Raw genomic sequence first — 27,142 nt, forward strand, 5'->3', positions numbered from 1 at the left:
TTTCACACCATTCCAGAACTTTTTTTCTGACATCAGGCCATTCAGTTGAAGGAAGTCTCCCATCGCTGCTCATTTTTTACGATAGGAAAATCACAGAGAAACATGACTGCTGAGACCACCCATGAATGGTGTGCGACCTCTGCTCAGAGCAGCGTGCCCTCTCCGTGCCCTCCCCGCCCACCGTAGGGCACGTCCCAGCTTCGGCCACCACCTCTCTCGCCCTTCCTGCTCTGTCCCACCTGCGGCAAACGGAGGATGCTGTGCTGTTTTCTGTCCCCCTCTGCCTAGCTGTCCCCCTCCCCCTAGCTGTCCCCCTCCCCCTAGCTGTCCCCCTCCGCCTAGCTGTCCCCCTCCCCCTAGCTGTCCCCCTCCCCCTTTCACCTGGTTTCCCTCAATCGTCCTCCAGAACTCACCCGCAGCATCCCTTCCTGGGGAAAGCCATCTTTAATGCCCCCACGTACCCTCCGTGCCCGCCCTGCGTTTGTCACATGCCTGTGTATGTCACTGTCACCGCTTTATCCCTGGGTCCCTCACCTGTCTCTCCTCCATTCCTGGGGAGCCGTCAGAGGACAGTGACCGCGTCTCACCCCCGACCCCCTACCCGCCCCCCCACACCAGCCCAATGTCAGGGACGATTTGCTAAATGCCTGACGCTGGAACCACTGTTCTCGTCGCTGCTGTAATCACATCACGTTTCCTCCTTAGGGTGAGCCCGGCGAAGCTGGAGAGCCTGGCCTTCCCGGCGAAGGGGGCCCCCCGGTGAGTGGGTGGGCTTTGGGGGAGGAGCAGGATGTGGCGTGGGTGGGTGCTGGGTGGGAGGCTTCTGCTCCGCCTCAGTTTCCCCATCCCTGAAATGGGAGTCACGTCTCCTCTTGTGCCTACCTCACCGTCTTGCTGGAAAAGAGAGGGAGTGCCGTGGGGAGTGAGCGTGTGTGCGTGCATGTGTGTGTCCGTGTGTGTGCGTGGATGTTAGTGATGGACGCCCAGGACAGCCTTCCGTGGTGCTCCAGGCCCTCTCGCTGGCTTCCGTAACACCTGGTCAGCCCAGACCTGGAACATTCAGACCTTCGCAGGTCGGATGAGCGGTCTCTTGAGGTCCCCCTGAGGGCGGCCCTCCGGCCCAGGAGACGGCTGGTGGACAGAGGTCTCCTGGGCTCCCTCCACCTGAGGGCCACTGAGTGGGTGGGCGGCCTGGGTCCCTGCAGCCCCTTGGGGTCCACGCTGCCTGCTATCTCGTCAGGAGTCAACCCTGCCCACCTAGAAGCCGAGTCTCGGCCTCAGAGGCCCCAGGAAGCCAGTGGGCTACTCAGGCCCCCTCACGGTACCAGTGGAGCCAGACTCCCCCAGGGAGTTGCTGCGGGTTGGCGGAGCTCGGGAAGCTGCTGGCGCCCACGGGGGCCAAGGCCGGCCACAGTCGGGGTGTTCCCTTCCCACCCAATGCCAGTGAGGAGCACACCTCCGGCCAGCTTCTTGCTCGAGGCAACCGCAAGGCTGGCTCTGGGAACACGGTCCCCGCCTTTCCCCCGCAGGGACCCAAAGGCGAAAGGGGAGAGAAGGGTGAGTCGGGCCCTTCTGGTGCTGCTGGACCCCCTGGACCCAAGGGCCCTCCCGGAGACGACGGTCCCAAAGGCAGCCCCGTGAGTACCTGGGAGATGCCAAGGGGCCCCTAGATCATCCTCACTCACGGGCAGTGCGCTGAGGCTGCCTGACCATCGCTGGTCTTGGGGTGATTTCCTAAGGTGTAGAGGTTTCCGCACCAGCTACTGAACCAAAACAGTGGAGGTGGGAAAGGGGGGAGACGTGGGGCGAGGGGGACACCTCAGAGGCCATGTCTGTGGACCAGGCAGCTTTCTGGATGGAACAGGCTCTGTGTGGCCCCTCTCCCCTCCTGCAGCCCTCCCCGGCTTTGCATCAGGAGGGTCTGCAGAGCAGCGCCTTCTAGAGGTTAAAGGTCCAGGTTCCGGTGTCAGCCGGGGGCTCCAGGAGCAAAAGTGTGGGCAAGAGTCTGCCCTCTGAGGGCCTCCAGAAGTCGAGAGGGCTGGCCCGCACCTTTTGCTTTCAGGCTTGTGTGGCTCACATGAGCGGATATTCTGGAAGGGCCTTCTTGCTGTGAAGGGCACCGAGGTGTCAGAGCTAGTGGGACGCTCTGGGGCTGGACGGCGCAGGGCGGCAGTCTGGATGCAGCCGCGCAGGGCAGCGCGCCCCAGGCCGGGTTGCTGAGGGCCCCAATGCCTCTCTTCCTCTGTTTCAGGGCCCGGTCGGTTTTCCCGGAGATCCCGGTCCCCCCGGAGAGCCTGGCCCTGCGGTAGGTGCTCGAGGTGGCAGAGCCCCTGGGTCCCCACAGCCCATGACCTGCCTTGCTGGCCCCATTTTTTCCTTTCTGGTTCTGTCTGTTAGGAATCTCCTTTTTCCCACTTCTGAGCGCCCTAGGCGCCGGCACCTGTGGGATGGAATTTGATTCTGGGGTGAGGACTGGGGACGCGTTGTGTGTTGGTGCCTGAACTCGGGTGCCATCCAGGAGGCAGAAGGAACTTGCTTTTGGTCCCACAGGGTCAAGACGGTCCCCCTGGTGACAAAGGAGATGACGGTGAATCCGGACAAACGGTGAGTCCGCCCAGGACCTCTAAGGACCCTGACGCAGCTCCTCGGGGAGGTGTCGGGGCTTGGGGTTTACAACTTGCTTTGTTCATTTCTGAGAAAAACCTACACCCAGTTACCTTAGAATAGTGATTCAACCACCGCAGGGGGCCGAGAGCTCCCTCTGAGGACCCTTGAAAGCTGGGACCCTCCTCCCAGGAGGGGAGATGCACACACAGTCCCGAGAGTGGTTCTGCACACAGAGCCCGGCGCCCGCGACCCACCCCACAAGCCCACCCCGGGACGTCAGGATTACCTGTTTCTGCCCGATTGGAGTTGGATGCACTCCTCAGAAGGCTGTTTCCGCATCAGCCCCTGGAGCTGAGCTTACATTAGATGTTGCCTCTCACCTGATGTCAAGGTTTTTGAAATGTTGCTTCGAGCTCAGAAAGCTTAGGGACACCGGCTCTGGGGCCAGTTCCCCTGGAGAGATGTCTGCTGTTCTGCCGCTTCCTAGCCGGTGACCCAGGACGACACCTGCCCTCCCTGTGTGCCTCGGGGTCCACTTCTGCAGAAGGGATGCTGGCAGGCGTGGTGGGAACGTTCCCCAAATGTAGCAGAACTGCAGGTGGCAGGCGGGTCCCCTACGCCGCTGCAGCCCACGGGCTGAGTGTAGAGGTCAGAGCAGAGGATTCCAGGACCACCTCCACTTAGGGCTAATTCTGCAAAAGAAGAGACAGGCAGTTTCAGGGCTGGCCGAGGACAAATCAGACTGAAAACTCTGCGTTTTTCTTAGCCTCAGACCCACCCAGCCCTGCCACGTCTTAGCTTAACTGTCCCTGATTCCTAAATGCCCTGTTCTCTCTCCGACACCAGGGATCCCCGGGCCCTACTGGTGAACCAGGTCCATCTGGGCCTCCGGGAAAAAGGGTAAGTGATACTGCAAGGCGCCCTTGCCCGTCAAACCTCCTGAATGAAGTGTGCCCCGCCCCCGCCCCGGCTTGGACCCTGGGGCCCTAGGCAGCCCGAGGAGGAAAGTGCTTCTGTTTGAAGTGCATTCCCTGCTCGGCTTCCTGCCTCGTCATCAAATCTCAGACCCACCAGGTCGATGGTCCGCTCCATTTAGGATAAGCCCACTGCTGACACCATCAGTAACGGCCTTCGTGGGAGAAAAGCACCCATGGAGCTGAAAAAAACCCTTTTCCCCTGGGTCAGACCTTTGCAAAAGTCAGAACAAGCTAATTGAATAATCCAGTCTTTTTCTGGGGCTGCAATAAACTTGGCCGCTTGGTGTGCGGCCAGGAAAGGAGGCAGCTGGAGTGCCCTCTCCCCAGCCTGACCAGGGGCCTTTTCTGGAAGTGGAGGCCCTGGGCCTCGTGCTAAGGGCCTGGGAGTGACCTCCACGCCCCCTCCTCAGCTTCTCACTGAGCTTCTGTGAACCCACTTGTCACGTGTCGCCCTCTTGCTCCTTCCAGGGTCCCCCTGGCCCCCTAGGTCCCGAAGGCAGGCAGGGAGAGAAAGGAGCTAAGGTAAGTGCTTTTCAGCCCGGCCGTGGTCATGACCGTGACCGTGCATAGACCTTACAGAGCATGCCGAGGGCATGGTGGCCGCAAGGGTGGGGACCGGACACATATATGACCATGCGGAGAGGGGCAGGTCGGGCTCAGAGGGAGGCGGGCTGGCTGCGCCTCTGGCTCCGGGGTCCCCGACTGCTGTCACATTCTGTCTGCCCCGCCAGCCTGAGGGAGGGGAGGCCAGTGCTGGGTGCCCTCGGGCCTGGTGTTGACCTGGCCAGGCCTCAGCTGCCTTGCCTGCGAAGCAGAGATGGTGACGGTGCCCATGTCAGGGCTGAGGAGAGGGTGGGGTGCCCGTGCGGTGAGGTTAGGGTGCAGCCCTGTGCCCAGAGCCCTCGAGGCCACTCCCCCCGGGAGGTGCTCCCCCTCTTCTTGGAGGTGCTCCGGCATTGCCTGAGACAGGGATGGAACTCGTCCAGCCCCACGTCTGCTCAGGACATGGCGGCCGTGCCCACCAGGAGTTCCGTGCCAGCCATAAGTGCCGTTTTGGCCGTGACAGCTGGGGGGCTGGGAGCACAGTTGACTGTGGACGTTGGTGGGTGGAGAATTGGGCAGGGCGGCCGCAATAAGGAAGGTGGAGAATCGGGGGCAGCCCCTGGATATCTGGGGGCATCTGGGGTTCTCTCCCAGGCTCCTTGGGGTTTCTGAGCAGCGGTTCTGCGCTGGGGTGACCGGAGCCTCAAGCATTGGGGTCCCACCGTGTCCTCCTTGGTGCCCTGCAGGGAGAATCCGGCTTGGAAGGCCCTCCTGGGAAGACTGGCCCCATTGGCCCCCAGGGGGCCCCTGGGAAGCCCGGGCCCGATGGCCTGCGAGGGATCCCCGGCCCTGTGGTGAGTGGCCCCGGGGAGGCCTGGGGGGCGTGGCTACAGAGGGAGGGGCGCAGGGATGGGGACGGGAACGGGGATGGCCAGGGCGGGGCTCACACGGAGGGTCAACTGTGTTTCAGGGTGAGCAAGGTCTCCCAGGAGCCCCAGGCCCCGATGGCCCCCCCGGCCCCATGGTGAGTCACGGATCGAGGAGCCCCCGGGGGTGGCGGAAGGCGGGATTGGGCAGGAGAATTCTGACCCCGCTGCCTCCCCCGCAGGGTCCCCCAGGACTCCCTGGCCTCAAAGGAGACTCTGGACCCAAAGGAGAAAAGGTGAGATGGGGCTCCAGGTGACTCTGTGGTTGAAACTCAGGCCCCTCAAGTGCCCGTGGTTTCAAACTCAGCAAGTTGTTCCTCTTCCCCCACGTTTGTCATGTGCTCAGGGTGAGGACACAAGGAAAACAGATCCATGTGACTTGGAGACCTGGCCCCTGCCCTCAGTCGGGGGCCTGCGAGGCCCCGTGGACGGCACCTGCCCTGGGCCTGTTTCCATTCCAGGAGACGGCAGCCCCCAAGGCAAAGACGTGCCGCCATGTCTAGCTGGCCCACGTGGCTGGACGTGAGGTGTCCACCGCAAATGCCCCTTCATTTTCCCACAGGGGCATCCAGGCTTGATCGGGCTCATCGGACCTCCGGGCGAACAGGGAGAAAAGGGTGACCGCGGTCTCCCCGGCCCCCAGGGCTCCTCTGGCCCTAAGGGAGAACAGGTGCGTGGGATGCTGGCTCTGTGTCCAAAGACCCGAGGTTCGTTAGAGCCGGAAGGACGTCCCCACATCCCTCAAATCAAGATGGGAACAGCTGAGGGGACGGGCTCGCCCAGGTGGCAGCAACCTGGGGCAGAACTGGAGCCCAGCCCGGACCCTCACTAGCCCTCATGGTCCTGGTGACCTCAGACGTGAAGGTCATTTCCCCCCACTCTGTGCAAGACCCTGTGACCCAGCTAATTGTCCAGGAGGTCACTGGCGTTGCTCAGCCACATCCTCGCCCCCACCTTGACCCCATACATGCCACATCCTCGCCCCCACCTTGACCCCATACATGCCACATCCTCGCTCCCACCTTGACCCCATACATGCCACATCCTCGCTCCCACCTTGACCCCATACATGCCACATCCTCGCTCCCACCTTGACCCCATACATGCCACATCCTCGCTCCCACCTTGACCCCATACATGCCACATCCTCGCTCCCACCTTGACCCCATACATGCCACATCCTCGCTCCCACCTTGACCCCATACATGCCACATCCTCGCCCCCACCTTGACCCCATACATGCCACATCCTTGCTCCCACCTTGACCCCATATATGCGCACCTGACCCTAGACTTCCCTGGGAACCCCTGTAGCTAATTGGAGTTTGAAGCCCCCAGGAAACCACAGCCAAGGAAACCTTAGCCTGCAAGTTTCGCCTACCCTGCACCTGGGAGCCTCTTGCAGTGGATTCCAGGGCCAGGAGAGGCGGGGAGCGAGTGGAGGGAGGGGGCGGGGGGACCTGGCAGGCCGGTCTTTCCCGTCCCCATGTCAGGGCCACGGGGCCACACTCCAGCCTGTGAATGACCACTTCCCAAGCCAGGTGTGACAGGCTCACACGTGCCCCTGTGCTTTGCCCACCTTGGCCTGCACCTGACCTGGAAGAGGACGGGACGCCCGAGACAGAGCTGGAGGGGGCAGAGCCGTGAGGCGGGGAGGAAGCTCGTGGGAATGGTGTCCCCCCCAACCCAGCCTCGTCCACGGTGTCTCCCCGTGGCACCGAGACCTGGAGAGAGGGTCGGCTCAGAGGCTGCAAACTCCGAGTGTGGGAAAAGCCACTGGGAGGCTGGCTGGACAGACAGGACCCCAGGACACTCGCCGCCCCCGGCCCCGGGGCTCCTGCTTCGGGAGCGGAAAGCGGCCAGAGGGGACCAGGCAGGGACAGTTCACATTAGAACATCGGAAGGAAGCGTTCACACCCACAGCCCTGCGGGTGCCCAGCCTCACAGCAGGTGTCCAGGCCCCCCGGGCCCAGCAGGGAGCCAGGGCTCTCCTCGCACGTGGCCAGCCCGGGTTGGGGGAGGAGGCCAGCGAGGACCGAGGGGCGTGGCTACAGGACAAGCTCCCTCCCAATCCGAACGCTGCTGACCGTTTCTGCTCCTTTCAGGGTATCACTGGTCCTTCCGGCCCGATTGGCCCCCCGGGCCCCCCTGGCTTGCCGGTGCGTATCTGGGAGGGGCGCGCGGCTCCCTGGGTTGTTCTGGGAGAGTGGGGGGTGGGCCTCAGAGTTACAGGGAAGTCATGGGACCCCCCCCTGGGGTTGGGCCACAGCCCAGGTGGACCTGGTGCCCTGCACCACGGGTTGATCTGCTCATTAATTCACATCCGGGTTCCAAGCAGTGGGAACAAGGAAATGGGGTCACTGGACTCTGGTTTCAGGCTGGGGAGGAGAAGGGGGGAGCCTCTGTCTCCGGGCATTGCAGGGCGTGTGGACAGTCCACTGTAGGCCCTTTGGGGGCGGCGAAGACGGTGGCTGGCCCCCCGGCCCTCCCCGTCAGCATAAGCAGGGCCAGCCTGGCCCGGACGTGAGGAGTTGGGGTCCCATCTTCTAGTCACCAGCCTGGGGCCCCCCCATGCAGCTGGGAGACCCAGGACTGCAAGGACATCCTCCGGCCTTGAGTCTCTTCTCGCCCGAAACCAGTCAGCCTCCGAGCCCCACCTGGGCCTGGGTGCATGTGGCCCAAGCTGGCCCCGGCTGATCCGATGCTGGCCCCTGCTGTGGGCTGCTGCGAGGGCTGGAGCGGCTCTGTGTCAGGGCCTCTGAGGCCAGCACATCCTTGTCACGTCTGACTCTGGCTGTCTGAGCTGTGATTTCCCTGCTGGGGTGGGTGGGAGGCTGACCCGGGACACTCGGGACCCTCCTGGCCTCCGTGTGGGTGAGCGCCTGCCCCCGCCCACCTCCCCTGTCAAGCAGGTACAAGCGTAGACTCTTGGAGGGGGGACACGGGCGCAAGGAGGGCGTGAAGAGCAGGCTGGTGCCGGGAGGGGAAGGGACCGCCCACCAGCTGACGCTCTGCCCCTCTCTCCGCAGGGCCCTCCTGGTCCAAAAGGTGCTAAGGGATCCTCAGTAAGTGGTGTTGCCCCTGACCGGCCCACGCCACCCGGGGGAGGGATGTGCATCCCCTTGGATGAGAACCACCCTGGGGTCCCCCTTCCCCCTTGACTCATGGGGCCGGTCGTTCACACCCCTCCTCTGTGGCTGGGCTGCCCTGAGCTCATCTCTACCCTGAGTAATCTCAGACCGAGGCTCCCTGCCTTGCAGAAAGGGCTCTGTCCCCCTAAGTCCCCTCCTTGGGGTGTCCAGTTCCCACATCTGGGACTGGGAAGGGGCCCCAGCATGTTAGGTCTGTCCCTCCACCTTCTCCACGTGTTTCCGGGGATCATTCTAGACCTCAAGGTGGACTCAAGTCACATCAGGCCACAGTGACCAAGGTTGCTTCTCTTTTCTTTTTCCCCAGGGTCCAACTGGCCCGAAGGGTGAAGCAGGCCAGCCAGGACCCCCTGGCCTGCCGGTGAGTAGCCCTTGAGGACTTGGGAGCCAGATGGGGGTTCTCCTAACACCGAGGGAATCGTGGAAGCATCTGTTTGTGTGGTTCAATCCCAAAACGTTATGAAACGTGTGTGGCGGGGCGGGGCCTGTCCCCTTCCCCGGGACACAGGTCAGCCCAGGGCGCCTCTGCCTTGGAAATCTGGTTGAAGGGAGAGGAAGGGGGAGGGTTGTGTGTGTGCGTGCGTGCACGTGCGCGTGTGTGTATGCCCAGGTGCCTCTGTGTGCGCACGTGTGCATGCATGCGTGTGTGTGAGCATGTGTGCACGCATGCGTGTGTGTGGCAGGAGCAGGCAGCCCTAGACAAGGCCCCGAGGGATGGGTGTGGAATGTTCAGAGACAGAGAAGAGGGAAGAAGACTGTACTACTAAGAGGGGGCCGGTGTCTGCAGCCCAGGACCCTGCAGGCGCGGCCCTGGCGGTCCCGGCCCTGCCCCCACCGGGGGCCGCCTCGTCCTCTCCCACCCACCGCCGTCCCCCTTCGGCACCCAGGGTCCCCCGGGCGAGGTCATCCAGCCGCTGCCGATCCAGGCGTCCAGGACCCGGCGGAACATCGACGCCAGCCAGCTGATGGGCGACGGAGAGGGCGAGCATTATATGGACTACGCGGACGGCATGGAGGAGATCTTTGGCTCCCTCAACTCGCTGAAGCTGGAGATCGAGCAGATGAAGCGGCCCCTGGGCACGCAGCAGAACCCCGCGCGCACCTGCAAAGACCTTCAGCTCTGCCACCCTGACTTCCCCGACGGTAGGGCACCTGGGGGCCCGGGGACACACGGAGGGGTTGGGGCTGAGCAGCCGGTGTGGCGGGAGGGACCCAGGCCTGGGCGGGCACGCGCCTCGCTCGGCCTCAGGTCCCCGGATGCAGGGGCATCTCCCCCTTGTCACCTGACGAGGCATCCTAGTAGGAGGGGAAGCCGTCCTGGGAGGCCGGGGAGAGAGGTCAAGGCTGCGAGGTCACACACAGCCGGGGTCGAGTCTAATCTTAGCCACCGTCTGGCAGGTAACCTGCTCTACCCGGAGTCCCATGATCCCCATCTATAAAATGGGAATTAGAACACGTACCTATCAGAGGACGTGTATATGATGTATGAGATGCTTTGGGCCTGACGTGATGTTGGCCGCAGCTGCTGTCAGTGTTAACACGAGTCCTCGTGCTGGTATTTGATGTTGTACTTGGGAAAGCACTGTTTAGACTCCAGAATATGATAAAAATGCAAATCAGTCCCGTTGTCACCATTAATAACCAAGCACTACCTACCTACTAGAAAATAAGACCACACTGGCTGGCTTGCTCTGGGAAGGATGAACTCTTCTGCAAGACTTAAGGGGTGCCTGTGGTTCCAGTTGACTCTGATCCTAAGTACGTGAACTTCTAGGAGTTTTCCTGGAGCACCTCTGGGTTCCCATCCACCCGCCAGCAGGCAGAGCCACCCTCCCGGGTCCCCAGAGCTTGGACCCCGTGGGCCTCACGCTCCAGCTGTGCTCTTGGTGATACGTCTGTCCCTGTCACTCCGTGGGCCCAGCAGGGACAGCAGGACGCCGTTGGGCAAAGCCCGGAAAGGGCTGTGCTGCGGCACGTGCCTGGGCTGTGTGCTGTCACTGCTGGACTGAGATGTGGCAGCTGCTTCTGGAACTGTCCAAGGAGCAGCTCTCACGACCCGCCTCCCTCCCTAACCCCAACCCTAACCCTGCGATCCAGGTGAATACTGGGTGGATCCGAACCAAGGCTGCTCCAGGGACTCCTTCAAAGTCTACTGCAACTTCACAGCCGGGGGGTCGACGTGCGTCTTCCCCGACAAGAAGTCCGAGGGGGTGAGTACCCGCCTCCATCGCCTCCTCTCCCGGTGGGGCCGGGCCAGGGCTCCAGATATTTCACGTGCATGCAGCCTTAAGAATGAAACCCAGAAACTGGCCAGATCTAAAATCAAGGCTTTTCCTCCAGAAGCAGACTTGAATTTGCCTTAGGAAGAAATTCGTAGCGATGGGACGGGCTTAGTGCAGCCTCATTTGTGGAAGTCGAAGGGGTGGTTGGCTCGTGGCTATCTTCCCACCACCACCTCCGGGGCTGGGGTTTCCACCACCAGTTGGTCAGATCCTTCCTAAGATGACTCTACAGTTCTGACCTCAGGGCAACCCGAAACCCATGGAAGGACTTTTGGGAGCGAAAGTGACCCAAATACGACTTTTAGAAGCTGGCGTTGGCTGAAATTCGTAGTGTCAGCTTCCTGGGTAGTCGCTCCTGAGTGCCCTGCGTTCCTTTACAGTCTGTTTAGCGATGGTCTGATCCATGGAGATTTTGTGGGGCGTCGATCTGAGTCATCAGTGTCCTCGCCTCTGTGGTGGGGTCTCTGCGTGTGCGGAAGGGTGTGAACCAGTGTGTGTGGATGGGTGTGCAGGTGGTGTGCGGATGGTGTGTGGATGGCAGGTGGATGGCGTGTGGATGGCGTGTAGGTGGCGTATGGATGGTGTGTGGATGGCTGATGGATGGCACGTGGATGGCGTGTGGGTGGCATGCGGATGGCACGTGGGTGGTGTGTGGATGGCATGTAGGTGGCGTGTGGATGGCATGTAGGTGGCGTGTGGATGGCAGGTGGATGGCGTGTGGATGGCGTGTAGGTGGCGTGTGGATGGTGTGCAGGTGGCATGTGGATGGCGTGTGGGTGGCGTGTGGGTGACGTGTGGGTGGTGTGCAGGGACAGGCGTGTGTGGCAGGCGTGTGCTGCTTTCTCTCAAGCATGCGTTGGAGGCCAGGCCCACTGTGGCCCAGGACAGGTGAGGAAGTGGGGTGAGGTCTCTACCTGGGAAGATGGTGGAGACTTTGGCTGCAGTGCCCTTTGCATCTGCCTGGACAAACTCTCCTCCATAAGGTCCCGCCCAGACGGCTCCCCATCCCGTGCCGCACACCGAGGGCAGTGGTTTCCTGGAGCCGCAGCCATGGTACCTGTGCAGGTTCAGGGTCGGGCACAGCAGGAGTCGGGCAGCCTGTGGTCCTCGGCTTCCCAGCTGCCTCAGCGCCCAGAGCCACTTCCTCTGGAGGGAGAGGTGCCCTGTCCCTAAATCTCTCTGTCACTGAGGGGAGCTCCGGCACTCCTGTGGGCCGGCAGGAACAGGGGCTCTGCACTGACGTGGATGCCTTGGGGACCCCTGTTTCATGTTCACGCTCTCCCTACCTGGGATTTTAAATCCTTGGGAAACCACACTCCTGGCAACAAGACCCCTGTGGTTCACAAGGAAATTCAAATCTCAGGACCCTTGCATCTGGCAGAGGCCCAGGAGGAAATTCAAGTGGAAAAATGCTGGCTCACATTCTTTTGTTGCTGTCTGTGCTCTGCAAACGGCCTCGCTGCTGGAGAACCAGTAGGACGCCCCCCAGGAGCCCTCGCTGGTGGTGGAGCCAGGCGGACGGTGGGCTTGGGGCGCTGAGTGACCCCCGCTGCTCCTCACCTTTCCTCTGCACGTGTGCTGACCGCCAGGGCCCCACGGGCTGGGAGCCTCGGGCGGGTTGAGGCATTCTGCCCCGTCTCCCGGGTTGCAGGGCCCCCTTGGTGGCGAAGGGGTGGGGATGGAGGGCAGAAGTCTGGGCGAGGCGCCAACCTGCCCACGTCTCTGGTCCTGCTCTGGCAGGAGGCGGCCTTCGTGCTTTTCGAGCACAGCGCTGACAGCGGCGGGTTTGGAACCAGAGGGGAGAGTCCCGAGGGGCGGGGGGCAGGCTGGACTTGCTCTTCCTCCAATGGGGCCGCTTCTCAGGCTCCCCTGCACGAGGCCAGCTCAGAGGAGAAGTCAGGGGATGGGGACCAGGACCTGGGGCCCAGGCAGAGCACCGGAGGGACAGCTGGGAACAGACTGGAGCCATGGGCACTCTCCCCAGAGAGAAAGCCCCACCACACACTCGGCACGCACACTACACACACACCATTGTACACCACACTCGCACACACCACATACGCACCACCACATATGCACGCATCATACGCAGAAACACACACGCACAGCTCACCCCCAGCTGGACCTCAGTAGGGTCTCCTGCCCACTCTGTCCCCAGGTAGAGGCCTTGGAGATGGAGCCACGCCCCCAGATCAGGGGATCCAATCAGAGAATGCCCACCTGTCTGCTCTCAGCCTATCAGTAGTAAATGGTCTTATTATCATTACTGTCGTCATCTGGGCGAGATGAGTGAGAATCAGCCGTTCACCCTGTCATTAATTCACTCCACGAGCATTTTTCTGCAGTCACCAACTGCCAGGCTCTGTCCTAGGTGCTGGATACACAGAACTGATCAGATGCAGACTTTTCTGACCCTGCACGTGAAGCAGGTGCTCGCGCCTGGAAAGCATCAGGGCTCCCCCATCCCCATCGCGGTCATGGGTCCGTCCTGGAGCGAGTGCCCGTCTCTGGGGGAGTTAGGTGCACCTAAGGGATCTTCTCCCAGCCGGCCGTCTTGCATCTCCGTGAGGGCAGGACGCAGGCCCGCTTGGGCGGGGAGAAGGCGTGTTTGCAGGACGTGGGAGCATTTCTCGTGAAGGCAGAAGTAACACTGTCGTTCTCTCTGTTTCTCTCCCTCCCCACCTCCCGCCTCGATGTTTAGGCCAGAATCACTTCTTGGCCCAAAGAAAACCCGGGTTCCTGGTTCAGTGAATTCAAGCGTGGCAAACTGGTAAGACGGCCTCCGACTTGTGTGCAGTGTCGGTTAAACCCACCCGTTTCGTATCTTGCAGAGTAAAATGGCCCGCTGGCCCAAAGAGCAGCCCTCCACCTGGTACAGTCAGTACAAGCGAGGGTCCCTGGTAAGTGGCCACGGGGCTGCCTGCTTGCGGCACGGCCTGGCTCGGCTCTGCATGGGACTAATCGCCCCCAGCGCCGCACCTGCTCTTGCCCTTCGGCCAAACTGCTCCACGGCCGTGACCGCCAGACTCAGGCCGGCCCCTCCTGCCGCCCTGACGAGGGTTCACTTTAGCCGGGAGCAGCTGGATGGTTGTCTGTTCAGCTGGAGGACACGAAGGTGGCATTCAGAGCCCCCGCTGGGTGCCGCCAGGAATTGAGACCAGAGACACCAGGAGTGGAGGGTTTATTTTGCTAAGTCCTAGCGGGCAGCTTGGATGAAGTGGGTCCTGGACCATTAAACCGTCCAATTCTTTCCAGGATCCGTCCTACTTGTGCCCCGCCCCTGCTGTGGCTGGGGGCCGAGGGGCCATTCCGGTTGCCGACGGGACTCTGGGCTTCTCCGTTGCATCGCACACGACCATGCTGGTCCCTGTGTTAACTTCTGGGGAGCCAGTCTTAAATAGGCCATCCCGGAGGTGAAAGGCAACTGGCATCCCTCTAAAGATCTGGATGTGATGCTTTTCTAGCCGGTATAGAGGCCGAGGCCATTTGGACCCGATCGTATGGGGCCAGCGACTGCTTCCATGCGGCAGGGTGTTTTCCCTGAACATCTCGGGAGTTTGATTTGCGCCCGTTTCTGGAATCAAGTGCAGAGTTCTGTGCTCCCTCCCGGCAAGTTCAAGGACTAGGTTCCAGATGTGGCCGCGTTGCAGGTGCCACGAGAGCTCCCTTTGCTTCCTGCGTTCACTCTTCGGCTAGTGTCCCACCTGGGCCATCCTTGAAGGACGTCCTTCTCACTCAGAAGCCAGCTCTCGGGTCCACGACTTCGGGCCCGACCCTCTGCCCTCAGTTGGCTCCCCGGGGGTCCCAGGGCCACATTCCCCCAGGACTCAGAGTAGGGCCTTCCAGCGGCCTCTGCCCACTGCACTTGGAGACCCCCGTTGCTAGGCCCGGAGGGGCTCCGTGCTCACAATTAATATCTCACGCCCTGTGTCCTTGATTCCCAGTCACCGCGGCTCTTTCCAGACACTGAAGGTTTGCGCTCACCTTGCCACGTCCGGGGACTTCCTCTCGTCTCTGTGTGGGGACCTCCGGCACCCTCGCCCCCTTTTTCTCCTGCTGTTTCTCCTCTCCTTCACCTCCTCGGTGCTGTCCTCGGGAAGGAGCCGCTGGCAGGCAGAAGGACCTGAAGTGGACGCCCACTCGGGGGGGCAGTGCCCAGGGCACTTGAGCCAGGTGGATAGACGGGGCGGTGGGCAACGGGGGTCAGGAGGAGCCGGGGCCGTGGTCCTTTCTGCAGCCGTGCTGGCGGCCTTCTCCAGACAGGGCCCCGCACCCCCACCCCCTTGCTCTGTGGAAGCGGGTAGAGAACACCCACTTTCAGCCGCCAGCCCAGAGCCTGCCTGCTGCTTGGGTCCTGTTTCGCAGACAGTTGACCAAGGATGGAGGTGAAGGGACAGTCTAGGGGAAGCATCAGCTCGTCTTCGGCACTTTCCTGCTGCATCATTTCTAGCAGCCTGTGACCATCAGAGTGGACCGGGCGTAAATACAGGTCCCTCCCCGAAGAAGTAGGTGCTTTTCTGGGCTGGCTGCCCTGGGCATCCCACGTGAAGGTGCTACTGCAGAGCTGCTTTCCCGCAGGAGGGCGGGGCCTCACGACGGGGCTCTGGGACTCCATCGTGGGGCGGGGCTCGGCCGTGCCTGGTCCTCCTCCGCCTGCCTGGCACTGGGGGCTTCAGGTCCTTCTGCGTCCAGCGCTGCCCCACCTCTGTCTGTGCATGCGTCTTTCCTCCAGTCAGTCACCTTCCGTCCAGGAGGAGCACCTGACGGCCCAGGCTGCGGTTGGTACTCACTCTCTCTCCTCAAGGTCCGGCTGGAAGTCGGTGTCTGGTGGCTGTGTGGGGAGCTGGCCAGCAGCTCTGCGCTCTCCCCGCTCCGGTGGGAAGGGCAGGATCCCAGGCCTGGCTCACCGCCTTCAGCTCTAATTACATGGATATCTCTATACATACGTGCACAACATCAACTTAAATTCTCCCTCGTGTGTTCAGCACGGCTCTTTTAGGGTAGGCTGGGGGCTAGGGTCCGAGACAGAGCAGCGGGGGAGCGGCCGTGTGCAGGGAGGAGAAACGCGGGTCTCAGATCCTGACGTCCGTCTGTGCATCGTCTGACGGGGAGACGTGATGGGCCAAGCCTGCTCTGCTGGGTGTGTGAGGAGAGCCTGGCCTCTCACGCTGAGGGCCTTCAGGGAGAGGAGAGACCCGCCTCGTCCCAGGGGCTAAGGACTGTCCCCGCCCCTGCTGTGTCCAGCAGCTCAGAAAGCTGCAGTTCAGAAGACGCAGAAACTGATCTGTCTCTCGGGACGCCTGGCACTGGCCCGCGCCCGGCTGAGCTCTCAGCCCAGCGTGCATCCGACCTATGACGCTGAGAAGCCACTTGAGAACCAGCACTCTCTCCCGGGTGCTGCCCTGGGTTTGCTGGCAGAGAGCGGGGCTTTCAGCGAGGCTCCTGCCACCAGAGCGCCCTGGGCTGCTCGCTCAGTGTGGGCAAGGCTGACCACCCCGGGCCACAGCACGGCCCACTCTGCTTTCCCCTGGATTCCACGCCCGGGAAGGGGCAAGAAGGGCCCCTCCCCGGTGCCTCCACGATGGTGCCTGGTCCCTCCAGGCTTCTGGCTCTTGGCCATATGTCCTGTGACCCTCTCACAGGCCGGCCTTCCTGTTTTCTGGCCAAGACCCCATGCCTCAGGCCCATTCCTCCCTAAAGCCACCTGCCTGTTCTGTCTCCAATTCTCATGGCCCGGGCCAGGTCCTTGTACGTCACAGAGATCAGCCAGTGGTTTTCATGTATTAGCATGATCTAATGAGCACCTTCTTTTCTCCGGCATCGGGGCACAGTAACGGGGATGCACATGCCAAGCCCGTGCCCTCAGGGTCCTCACGGTCCTCACGGTCCAGGGAGGGCTGCAGACCAGGCCCCAGGTGCCTCTGACACAGGAGTCCAGTGCTGGTGTGGAGGGCCTTACAGCCGGTAGGAAAGATGGACACTGCCGGGATAACCCCGGCAGGCTTCCTGGAGGCAGAGGCACATGAGCTGAACCCTGGAGGCTGAGTAGGGACCAACCAGGTAAAGTGGAGTGGGTGGGTTATCTAGGTCCCTGAAAGGAATGAGGCGTGGTTCACAGTGTTCCAGGGAACCCCCCAGAGAGGCCAGTGCACGCTGGCCTGGGCCCTGGGGCCCGGGCGTGCAGCAGGTTTCCAGGTGGGGCTCTTGGCCCCAGCACGCTCCAGAGGAGACAGCGAGTGGCTGGAGCTCTGGGAGCCCCGGCCGTGTGGACGAGGGGCTTTGCGCGGCCGTGGGTCCCCTCCCTGCTGAGCGCCCCTTCCTGTCCCCCTGCAGCTCTCCTATGTGGACACTGAGGGCAACCCCGTGGGCGTGGTCCAGATGACCTTCCTGCGGCTGCTCAGCGCCTCCGCCCACCAAAACATCACCTATAACTGCTACCAGTCGGTCGCCTGGCAGGACGCCGCCACAGGCAGCTACGACAAGGCCATGCGCTTCCTGGGCTCCAACGATGAGGAGATGTCCTACGATAACAGCCCCTACATTCGCGCCCTGGTGGACGGCTGTGCTGTGAGTGTTGCCCGCAGCCCCGCCTGGGGGTGGGGACGGGGGGCGGCGTCTGTCAGTGCCTCACGCAGTTCATTCGGTCACCGCGAACTTCCCGGGCGCCTACCGTGTGCCGGGCCCTGGGTGCAGCGAGGGCCCAGGCACGGTGCCGCTGACCGTGGCTGGCGGACGTGGAATCCCCGGGCCAGCGGTGGGGACCTTCCCGCGGAGCTGGCGTCGGGAAGGCCACGCTGAGACCTGGTGGCAAAGGCCGAGCCTGGGTCCCTGACCCCGTGCCTGGTGTGACATGGAGCGTTCTTGGTCCGATTCGGAAGTTGAGACGCCTCCACTTTTTGGGGAGTGGCCGGAGCTGAGTCTGAGTTCTCTCCGGAGAGTGTGGCCATGCTGGGAGGTGTCCTGCAGGCTCAGAGGGCGGTGACAGTGTCAACCCTTGTGGCACCCCCAGCCCTCGCTGGGTCACCTCCCTGGACCCTGTGCCGCCCTCTGGGAGGGACGTTCTGCTCAGGCCCGAGGAGCCAGTCAGGCCTGGGGTTGCTTCACTCTTTGGCCCCTGGCCCCTGTGCTTGCCAGGGTCAGCCCCTCGACTGTGCCTGCCGGGGCTGCGTCTGCCCTGGGCAGCCCGGGTCTGAGCTGCATTCTCCTGTCCTGGGCCGTGCACGGGGCCCAGCCCTGGTGAAACCCTCGGACGTGTCCCTCCTGTGGCCTTTCCAGGACTGGAGATGGGGGTATCAGCAGGAAGCACCGCCTCTGCGGGTCTTAGCGTCACATCTGACATCAGACCCCCGGCCTCTCACCACCTGCTCCCCAGAAACCCTGCCCGAGGCCCCCACCCAGCCCGGCTCCCTTGGGGGACAGGGCTAGTCGGGGGTCCACCCCACTTAGTGTCCAGGGCCAGTTTCGCGGTGCCGGTGCCTGTGGACACCCTCCTCTGGAAGGCACTGTGCCTCTGGTCTCGAGGTCGGGAAGCTCTTCCCTAATTCCCAGGCCCCAGTTCCGGTCAGGGCCCTTCCCGTGGATTTCCACATTGAGTGAACCATCTGCAGTCCCTTCTGGTTCTTCCTGGTTCCAGAAGGTTTCACCACTTGGCTCCAACACCCTTGTCGTACAGAGTGGCCAGGGCATGTGTCAGAGCTGGTCACAGGTGTCCGCAGCCAGGGGCAGGCGTCCCGGGCACTGAGCTGTCTCTGCGTGCTTGTGAGCAGCCAGTGCTCCTGCCTGTGGGTCCGTCTCCCCTGCTGCGCGTTCCTGTCCTGTGCTTTCGGGGCGTGCGTGGGATCTGAGGGTTCCCTGCTCAGGTGGTCTGGCTACTTGGCCAAGCCAGAGTGTCTGGATGGTCCTGCAGGGCAGGCTCGGCCAGGCGGGAAAGCGGGGGGGCAGTGCTGGCCCACTGGGTCGCTCGTAGCCGCTGAGAGCAGGACTCGGGTGGACCCAGTTCACGTCTTGCCTCCTCCCCTGGCTGCCCCGCCGGGACTGGGATGGACCCTTCAGCTGTGGGAAGCTCCAGTCCTTCTCCCTACAAAAGGATCTAGTTGTAACCCCCAAGGGATTCCTCGGGGCTAGAGGCGAGTGCAGGGCAGGCATGAGGCCAGGGTGCCCGGAAGGGCAACCTCCTCGGCAAGCTGGGCCTCCCCTCCGTGCTGCCCTGGCCCCCGGGACTGGTGAGGGTCAGTCCTTCAGACCTGTCCATGGAATGTGCAGAACTGGTCCCTTTTTAAGGTCAGATAGGGATGCAGTTCCCTGTGGAAAGGGATCCAGAAGCCTCCGGAAGCCTCAGCCATCCAGCATTTGTTCACGTTCCTGACGCAAACCCCAGGCTGCTCCCAGAAGGTCGTGAGGCACCAAGTAAAATCATCCCTCATGTCTGTCTCCTACAAACGAAGGTAATAACAGCACCACGTCACAGGGCTGTTCCAGCGGGAACGTGCCTAAAAAGAGCTCAGAGCCGTGCTCAGCTGCCATGAGCCCCAGAAGAATCCCTGTTCCTGTGATGGTTTTAGGCAACACGGGCTCACAGCACAGGGCAGTCAAGGTGGAGATGTGAGGAGAAACAGGGACTCTCGTAGAGCAGAGACAGAGCCTGGGGCGGGGCTTGGAGCTCCTTGGCTTCCAGGGCAGAAAGGGAAACACTCTGGGTGGCCCCATACGTGTCATCTGGTAAAGGGTGCAGACTGGTTTTCTGGAAGAGAGACCATTCCCTGGAAGGGATGCTGGGAAAATGTATCTTGTGAAGAACCGACTGGGGTGAAAAGGCAGATGCCCCCGGCCCCCTAATGCAGCTCAGAAGGCTCCTGCCCTCTTGAGAGCTTCCTGGGAAGATTCAAGTGCCCCCATGCCTCTTCCTCTCGAAGCTCCCCGCCCAGAAGTTTCCAGCGCTGCTGTCTAACTCAGAACCCGACCTCCCAGCTCTGCAGGCTCCCAGTACAGGGCAAGCTCAGACCTTCCTTAATCCTACAATCCAAAGTCCTCTCCCTCTGGCCCGACGTCTCCTGATGACGTGGGTGTGCTGTCAGCATCTGGGGCAGCTGCCCGTTGCTTGGGCCTTTCAGGACATCACCAGCATCCATGCACCCAAGGCGCGAGGGGCACTCCCCACTCCTGGGCGAGAACCGCTGATCAGGGTCTTCGCTTTATTTTGTGAGTGACTTGCCAAGACCCTCAGGGTATGGCGGAGCTGAGTCTCCTAATTCCCACTCCAGCATTCCTCCCACCGCAGTCCCTTCCTGGCATAGCTGCACCTTGAATGCCTCCATCAACAGGGAGCTCACTACCTCCTGAGTCAGCCCAGGCCACGGTTCTGAAGTCTCAGTGTTAGGAAGCTCTTCTGAGAAATGAGCTGGCACCCGCTTGCCCATTATTTCCACCTGTCGTTCCTGTTCTGCTCCCTTAAGGCATGCAGAGAAAACCTGGTTCTAGACCAGAGTTTCTCAGCCTTTGGGGCCGGATGATTCTTTGTTGTGTGTGGGTGTGGCAGGGGAGTAGAAGAGTCCTGTGCATTGTAGGATGTTGAGCAGAATTCCTGGACTTGACCAGCTAGAGCCTCCACCCGCTCAGTTGTGACAACCAGAAGTTCCTCCGGACATTGGCACATGCGCCCCGGGGAACAAAATTGCCAGTCTACAGGAAGGACAGTCAAAGATTTGGGGATCGCTCAGAAGGCTGGAAGGACCGGGCTCCTTCGCCTCCACCCAAAGAAGCCAGCCCTGCTGCCCAGGAGCCCCGAAGCTGAGATCCATGTGACATCCCGACCGTGAGCTTCTCCTTGAGAAAATCAACCACACAGATCCAATTTTCTGCCCCGACGCCAGGAATCCTGGCAGTCATTTCTGAGCTCTGTAGTGGTCCTCTGGGCATCTCCAATGCAGAGGCAAGACTTAGCATCATGGGAATATCTGGATTTGGCGCTTGACATTTTTACTTCTGGAAACGATGCTACCTTTGAGGAGGTGGAGAGATCATGGCTCTAAACAGAATAATCCTGTTGATGGAGAACATGGGCCCAGCAGGCAGGCAGGAGACGGGATTCGGGGGAGGGTTGGGCTGAGCAGAGCATGGAGGTGGGGCGTAGGGGCGCCTCTGCAGAACGGCCTGGAGCAGTCAGCGCTCTGCTCACCCCACCCAACTCCACTGCCCACCAGAAGTTCAGCCACGGTTTGAAAAGTCACACCCCTCCCAGGTAATCCTGCAGGAGGCCAGAAGGAATGCATGCTAGCTGCCTCCCCCGGGGTGGGGGGGGGGCCTGCTTGATTCACATGGTGATAAGGGCCAGGGCGTCCCTGGTGGCGCAGTGGTTAAGGATCCGCCTGCCAATACAGAGGACACGGGTTCGAGCCCTGGTCCGGGAAGATCCCACATGCCGCGGAGCAGCTAAGCTCGTGCACCGCAACTACTGAGCGTGAGCTCTAGAGCTCACATGCCACAACTACTGAGCCCGTGTGCCACAACTACTGAGCCCATGTGCCACAACTACTGAGCCCGCGCGCCTAGAGCCTGTGCTTCGCAACAAGAGAAGCCACCGCAATGAGAAGGCCACGCACCGCAACGAAGAGTAGCCCCCGCTCGCCGCAACTAGAGAAAGCCCGCGCGCAGCAACGAAGACCCAACGCAGCCAAAAATAAATAAATAATATAAATCTATTAAATAAAAAATAAGGGCCAGAGACACTGGGATTTGGACACTGGCATGGTGCGGCTCTGTCGCCTGATGGGTGGGCCACCGAGAAGGGCCGGCCCTGTGGAGGAGCACAGATCACCGGGCAGGAGGCCCAAGGAGCCACGCCACATAAATCCCCTTGTTCGTGCAGCTCTGCGCACCCCCGGGGGCCGTTGCCAGCCCATAATGGTTATTTATGCCTCAGGAATAACGGGGTAATGGAGCGGTGTGCACACGGCGGCTTACAGCTTACAGATGCCCCCTCTAAGCGCTCTGATCATCGGAGCGCTGGGGCCCCATCAATCCGGGAGAAATCACCCTGCCAGCTGAGCACGTGCCGCCGTCCCTTGTGGGCGGAAGAGACGGGCGCTGGCCCTGCCAAGGCCTATTTGCCCCATTCCCTGTGGGGAAGGAGAAGGCCGGGCTGCCCAGCCCACTGGCCTGCGAGGCTCAGGCCGCCTGTGGCCGAAGCCGCACAGCTCCCCATGACAGCAGTGGCCCAGGGGAGGCCAGGCCAGACGTCTCACTTGAGTCCCTGCTGGGTGGCGGTCCCTGCTGGGACCGGTGAGGGGGTAGAGCTGGGGCAGGCAGGGTGGACTCTGGCCCCTCCTCGCTGGACTGGCCGAGGGAGGGCGAGGGCTCAGCTTCCTCCCAGGGCTCCATCCTGAAGGGGCACGGGTGGGCATCCTCTCTGGGGACCCTGCGTCCAGCCCTGCTGCCCGCCCAGTGCTTCCCAGCGGCTACAAGGCCGCAGTGGTCCTTAGCCCCTTCCCTGGCAGCTCAGTTGGCCGTGCTCCCCCAGGCCGGGCCGCGGCCCCTGTGTTGGAAGCTCGTAGCATCTGTGCCCTTGAGCTCCTGGCCGCCGGAGCAGGTCCTTCAGACAGTGTCGCTCAGGGGATGGCCGTGACCCACGTGTGTCCGAATTGCCCAAGATGCGTCTAAACCATGCAGACGCTGCATCCGCCCTAGGCCTCCTGAATCCCGTCTCTGGGATGGGCCAGAGCCCGCGGTGCTAACGAGCTCCCGAGGGGACGCACATTGGCTCGTAAGTGCGAGTCCTGGCTTTAAAGTATTTCCAGCCCGGCCTGCTGCGGGCAGGAGTGAGTGCTCTCGTTAAGGCAGGGCTGTGGGGAGGACAAGTTCGCGGGGTCAGGGAGACTCTTCAGGAGGCGACGTCTAGAAACTCACAGAGCAGGTCCCTCCCGGGCTCGGTGCGTTCGTGGAGGCCTGGCCAGGAGTCCTGCCCCCATGAGGCTTCCTTCCATCCTCTCCACCTCCGTGGAGCTCCAGTTGAGAAAGATGAGCCGCAGAGAGCATATTAGTTATCCATGGCTTGTAACAAATTACCTCCCAAAGTTAGCACCTAAAGCAACAAATATTTGTCATTTGACTCAGTTTCCGAGGGCCAGGACTCTGGGGGCAGCTTAGCTGAATGGCTGTGGCCCAGCATCTCTGCCGGTCTGCTTGAGCTGCTGTCACAAATCACTGCAGACCAGGGACTTACCAAGAACAGGCAGTTGTTTCTCACGGTTCTGGAGGCTGCACGTCTGAGCTGGGAGCCAGCTGCAGGGCGCTGGTGGGGGCCCTCCCCCCGGGTTACAGACAGCCGCCTTCTCGCCGTGTCCTCACGTGGCGTTAAGAGCTAGCTTTCCGGCTGTTTCTTAAAGGGGCACGAATCCCATTCATGAGGCTCCAGTGTGACCTAATTGGCTCCCAGTGGCTCCGCCTCCCAACTCGGTCACACTAAGCTAAGCCTTCCCCACCTGGATCTGGGGGCCACACACAGTCTGTCCCTAATGGTGCCGTGAGGTTGCTGAGCTGCTGTCACGTGAAGGTGCCCTCGTGCGGGCTGTTCCTCACCAAGTGGGCTCCCCCTGGGGAGGGATCCATGGGGAAGATGGGGGCTGGGGCCGTCGTGGACGCTGCCACCCGGAGAGTGAAGGCCACCTCATAGCAGCTGGACTTACTGAGCGCCTCTCCAGGGCCATGCAGGACTCCAGGGGCTTTATGTGGTCACCCGGGTGATGGTCACGGCCTCCCCCAGAGGGACGGACCCACGCTGTCCCACGGGAGGGGAACGAGGCCCCGGGAGGCACTGCGTTCTCCCTCAGCTGGACATGCCTCGCTGGGGATCAGACAGGAGGGAGGGCCTCCCCGGGGCCAGATCCAGCTGAGGATGTGCCTGGTCCAGTGCGAGGTGGAGAAGGCTGCTGGTCCCAGACAGGTGGGCAGACCGTGTCTACGAGGATCCGGGACCCTCGTCTTGGGGGAATTGCCGGGGGATGGGGCCAGTGCATCCCTGACAAGTGTCCTGATGCTCAGGGTTGGGTGTAGGTGCTGTCTGACCAGGGTGGACTTGCACCTTCACCCCCTGTATTCTGGGAGGGGTGACACCACTCCTGGAGCAGTTCTGTCCCTTTCCTGGGGCTCACTCTCCTAATCGGAAACGTGGGGCTCACGTCCCCCAGGGTGGTGCTGAGCATGAACTCAGATGCTCACGGGGATGCAACAGGTGGCCGGAGCAAGGGAGGGCCTGACTCATCCCAGCAGGTGCTCCTTCCCCAAGCTCGCCCTGTCCCTCCGTACCTCAGTTTACCCAGTACTCCTCTGAGGGCGGGGGTAAGGTTCCCTCTCCTCGAACTTGGGAACGCAGATCCCTCTCACTTCCGAGCATGACCCAGCCTGCTGGTGGCCCCAGGGAGGGCCTGCGGTCAGCTGTCGCTGTCTTGGAATTCTCAGACTTCTTCATCTCTGAACAAGGAGTCCCTGGTGTGGATGTGCTCCCTGGTGTGGATGTGCCCCCTGGCGGGGAGGGGACCCTTGCACAGCCTCCTTACGCGGGCGCCCGTGCCCCTCCCGGATGATGGGGGGGTGAGGCGGACGTCTTGGGGTGCGCTGCCTGCTCCCCACAGCTCGTCCTGCTGTGGGTGGGTTTTCGGAGCCGCGGTGGGCGTGGCGGGCGTGGATGGCTGGCTCATCTCAGAGCCCCCGCTGACCCGCATCCCCCTCCCTCCCCTCCCCCAGACAAAGAAAGGGTATCAGAAGACCGTTCTGGAAATCGACACCCCCAAGGTGGAGCAAGTGCCCATTGTGGACATCATGTTCAACGACTTTGGTGAAGCGTCACAGAAATTCGGATTTGAAGTGGGGCCGGCTTGCTTCCTGGGCTAGGAGCCGCGAGCCCGGCCCCAAGAGCAACCTCGTGACCTCAGCGCACCGCCCGTGGGTGTCCTGGACGGTGAAGGCCCCTCGTCCCTCCCCACCACGCGGGGCCCACCCCACACCCAGAGAGAGCAAAGGGAAAGAGCCGAGTCCCCGCCCCGGAGACGAATCACATGACCTAGATGCCCCGCAGCCGCCCGCCTCCTCCAGCTCCGTTCCGTCTACACCACACTCCCCAGGGAAGGGAACGGGGCCCACGCGTCTTGCCCCCGAGCCCGTGGATCTCGTTCACGGAGAGTCCACAGGGGCCCGGGTGTGGCTGCAGTATTTGGAGATCATGTTTTGTTTTTTGGGTTTTTTTGGAAAAAATTCAACTTGAAGATGTGTATTTCCCCTGACCTTCAAAAATTGTTCCGAGGCAAGCCTTGTAAAGGTCACCTCACCCTCCAGAGCCTCTGTTTTTACAAGATCCATTCACAGGCCAAATGTCATCCTGCATGTGCCTTTCCGATGGATTAAAGGTGCTTTTGTTTTTGTGAGTTTTAAGTAAATATTTGTATTGTATTGTCATAAATGTTCAGTGTCCCTGACTTTCAATCATGCCTGTCAACCCCGCTTCGGTCCCACTGGGAGAATTGAAAAAACAGGTGGGGTGTCCACTGTGGGATGCAGTCCGCACCCTTGCCCGCTCAAGGACGTGTGAGAAATTAGAAGTTTGCCAAGGGCAGCAAGAATTCACCCCACCATTTAAAAAGCAGGTGCCAGTGCCCCTTTCAGACAAGTCTTTGATTAGCTCTGGATTTTATTTTTTAACAGGGAGAAAAAGAAAAAAGGATTTTATACTTTGCCTTCTCCACATGCACTTAGATGAAAACGCAGGCTTAAATTAATTTTAATTGCTTCCTTTTTCCATGTTTCTTCCTGCAGAGCCTGATGGGAGGATGTCCAGGGCAGGGAAACCACATTTTCTCTAGATGATAATTAAATGAAAATTGGTGCTTATTTTTACACTTCTCTTTCGTGGTGCTATCTGTTAAGATCTCCTTGAAGGTGACACTGGGGATAGCTGCCGGGCCTCGTTCTCCCATCTTTCTCCATCCTGGCTATTGCCTCCACCATCTGGGTTTTTGCCAAGGACATTAAGGTAAATGCGGGTCACCTTCCCTCCCACGGCCCCGTTCTCCTCCCAGACAGCAGTGAAGCCGCCCCAGTCCGGGTACCAATCTTAGGCTGTGCATCTGTGATCTGAAAACACACACACACACACAAAACACATGGTCGCTTTCTGCATGGCCCACGGTGTAACGATGGCAGATTGTATTCTGTTGCCGAATGTTTGTGGTGCTAATTTCTGCGTTTGTTGCAAGAACTGAATTGAAGCAGCCTGTGGCCTCTCAGCTGGGCTGCCTTGGGTGCGGCCTCAGCAGACAGACAAATGTGCAATGAACTCTGTGAGCCCCTCCGGGGTTGCCAGCGGTGCCTTTTCCCCGTGAAAGTGATTTGGATTTCCATCTGCAAATGTGCTGGGTGCGGGTCTCAGCCGCGCGGGCGCTCGGGACCGGCCAGGTTCCATCTGAGACTGGTCCTCCTCCCTGAGCGAGATGAGGACTGTCAGGGCCAGCGAGGAAAGGCGATCCCTTTACTGTGAAAAGCTGCCCTTGTGCAATGCCCTTTCCTTCCACAATGGGAGAAGCAAGACAGGCCCCGGGGCCCTGCGCTGCCTCCTCTGGAGGAGCTGTGACAGGTCCCAGCTCTGGTGCTGTTCTCCGCCCACCCCGCCTCATTGGACTGTGGTTCCAGCTTAGGAAACCACTGCGGAGCAAAGCCAAGGGTGACAACACGCCGCCCACGAGGCTTTCCGGAATTCCCCCGGAAACTGAGTCTTGCTCTGGTCAAAGAAAAGTCTGGCTTCGAGATTCTTCCGAACCCAGGATGCCAGCATCTGCCAACGACCCTCTCCTTCATCTCGTCAAAAGAAAAGCCATATCGGAGCATTGCCGTAGGGCGCCCTGTGGGTTTTGTCTAGGTCATGTGATTCCATTTTGATTTCTCATCCTGCCCGAGTTCTCCTTTTATTCTGTCGATCTTTTCCTCCATTGGACCCTTCAAAGCTGTTGTAATTTGTACTGAAGTCAAAATGTGTCCCGTTTTCCCCAGACCACTTAGCTATGGTATATTGCAATAAAATTACTTCTTATATTTGCAGAAATTCTTTTGGCGTAATTTTATTTTTTCCCCCTCATCTACATAATTGGACACATGTTGGCGAAAAGAAAAAACGGTTCAAAGAAAGCCTATGGTAAAGGTTCTAGGACATTAGGCCCTTTAAAACTAGAATGTTGAGTGACACGTTGTACATTTCCTAAAAATCCAGTAGACGTGTTCATACGTTTTAACTGTAAAGTCCAGGAAAGGGTGTTTTAAAATATTTTAAACCTGTGTAACAGAGGAATAATTGTAATCGTTTTTCAATAAATCAAGATTAATGTTTCCACCGTAAACAGATGTGATCGGCTGTCTTCTTAAGTGTGACCAGGGCCTTCCCCTGCATTAAACCAGTGTGTGACCCCAGTCTCAGGACAGGAGAAACTCTCAAAATCCTGGCCAAGGTCACAGAAAGTGGAAGGAAGCCACTGCCCAAGCCATGCGCCAAGGGAGCTCTTCCTCGGAGGAAGTGGCAGTGGGCGTCCGGAGACAGAGCTGTGCCTTGGGGTGCCCTTGAGTTGTGGTCAGGCACCAGCCCTCCAGGCTTCCTGGGGGAGTTTCCACAATCCTGGGGCATCC

General features: G+C 60.8%; 1 protein-coding gene across 3 annotated transcripts in view; it reads left to right on the top strand.

Moving 5' to 3' along the window:
- The window catches only part of COL5A1 (collagen type V alpha 1 chain), a 159,243-nt gene extending 132,676 nt beyond the window's left edge, over window positions 1–26,567 (top strand). For 2 of the 3 annotated variants that reach the window (XM_082470134.1, XM_082470136.1), the window contains exons 49-66: window positions 706–759; window positions 1,530–1,637; window positions 2,252–2,305; window positions 2,551–2,604; window positions 3,454–3,507; window positions 4,053–4,106; window positions 4,874–4,981; window positions 5,098–5,151; window positions 5,236–5,289; window positions 5,616–5,723; window positions 7,158–7,211; window positions 8,082–8,117; window positions 8,509–8,562; window positions 9,089–9,344; window positions 10,299–10,411; window positions 13,185–13,253; window positions 16,817–17,050; window positions 24,221–26,567. In XM_082470134.1, coding sequence (XP_082326260.1) covers window positions 706–759; window positions 1,530–1,637; window positions 2,252–2,305; window positions 2,551–2,604; window positions 3,454–3,507; window positions 4,053–4,106; window positions 4,874–4,981; window positions 5,098–5,151; window positions 5,236–5,289; window positions 5,616–5,723; window positions 7,158–7,211; window positions 8,082–8,117; window positions 8,509–8,562; window positions 9,089–9,344; window positions 10,299–10,411; window positions 13,185–13,253; window positions 16,817–17,050; window positions 24,221–24,367 — 1,665 coding nt within the window. In that variant the 3' untranslated portion in view covers window positions 24,368–26,567. Of the gene's footprint in view, window positions 1–705; window positions 760–1,529; window positions 1,638–2,251; window positions 2,306–2,550; window positions 2,605–3,453; window positions 3,508–4,052; window positions 4,107–4,873; window positions 4,982–5,097; window positions 5,152–5,235; window positions 5,290–5,615; window positions 5,724–7,157; window positions 7,212–8,081; window positions 8,118–8,508; window positions 8,563–9,088; window positions 9,345–10,298; window positions 10,412–13,184; window positions 13,254–13,314; window positions 13,384–16,816; window positions 17,051–24,220 lie in introns of all 3 variants that reach the window. The other variant, XM_082470135.1, reaches the window with a different exon arrangement.
- Window positions 26,568–27,142: the final 575 nt, after the last annotated feature.

Source organism: Balaenoptera physalus, assembly GCF_965194825.1.
Source record: "Balaenoptera physalus genome assembly, chromosome: 7".
NCBI classification, from domain to species: Eukaryota; Metazoa; Chordata; class Mammalia; order Artiodactyla; family Balaenopteridae; genus Balaenoptera; species Balaenoptera physalus.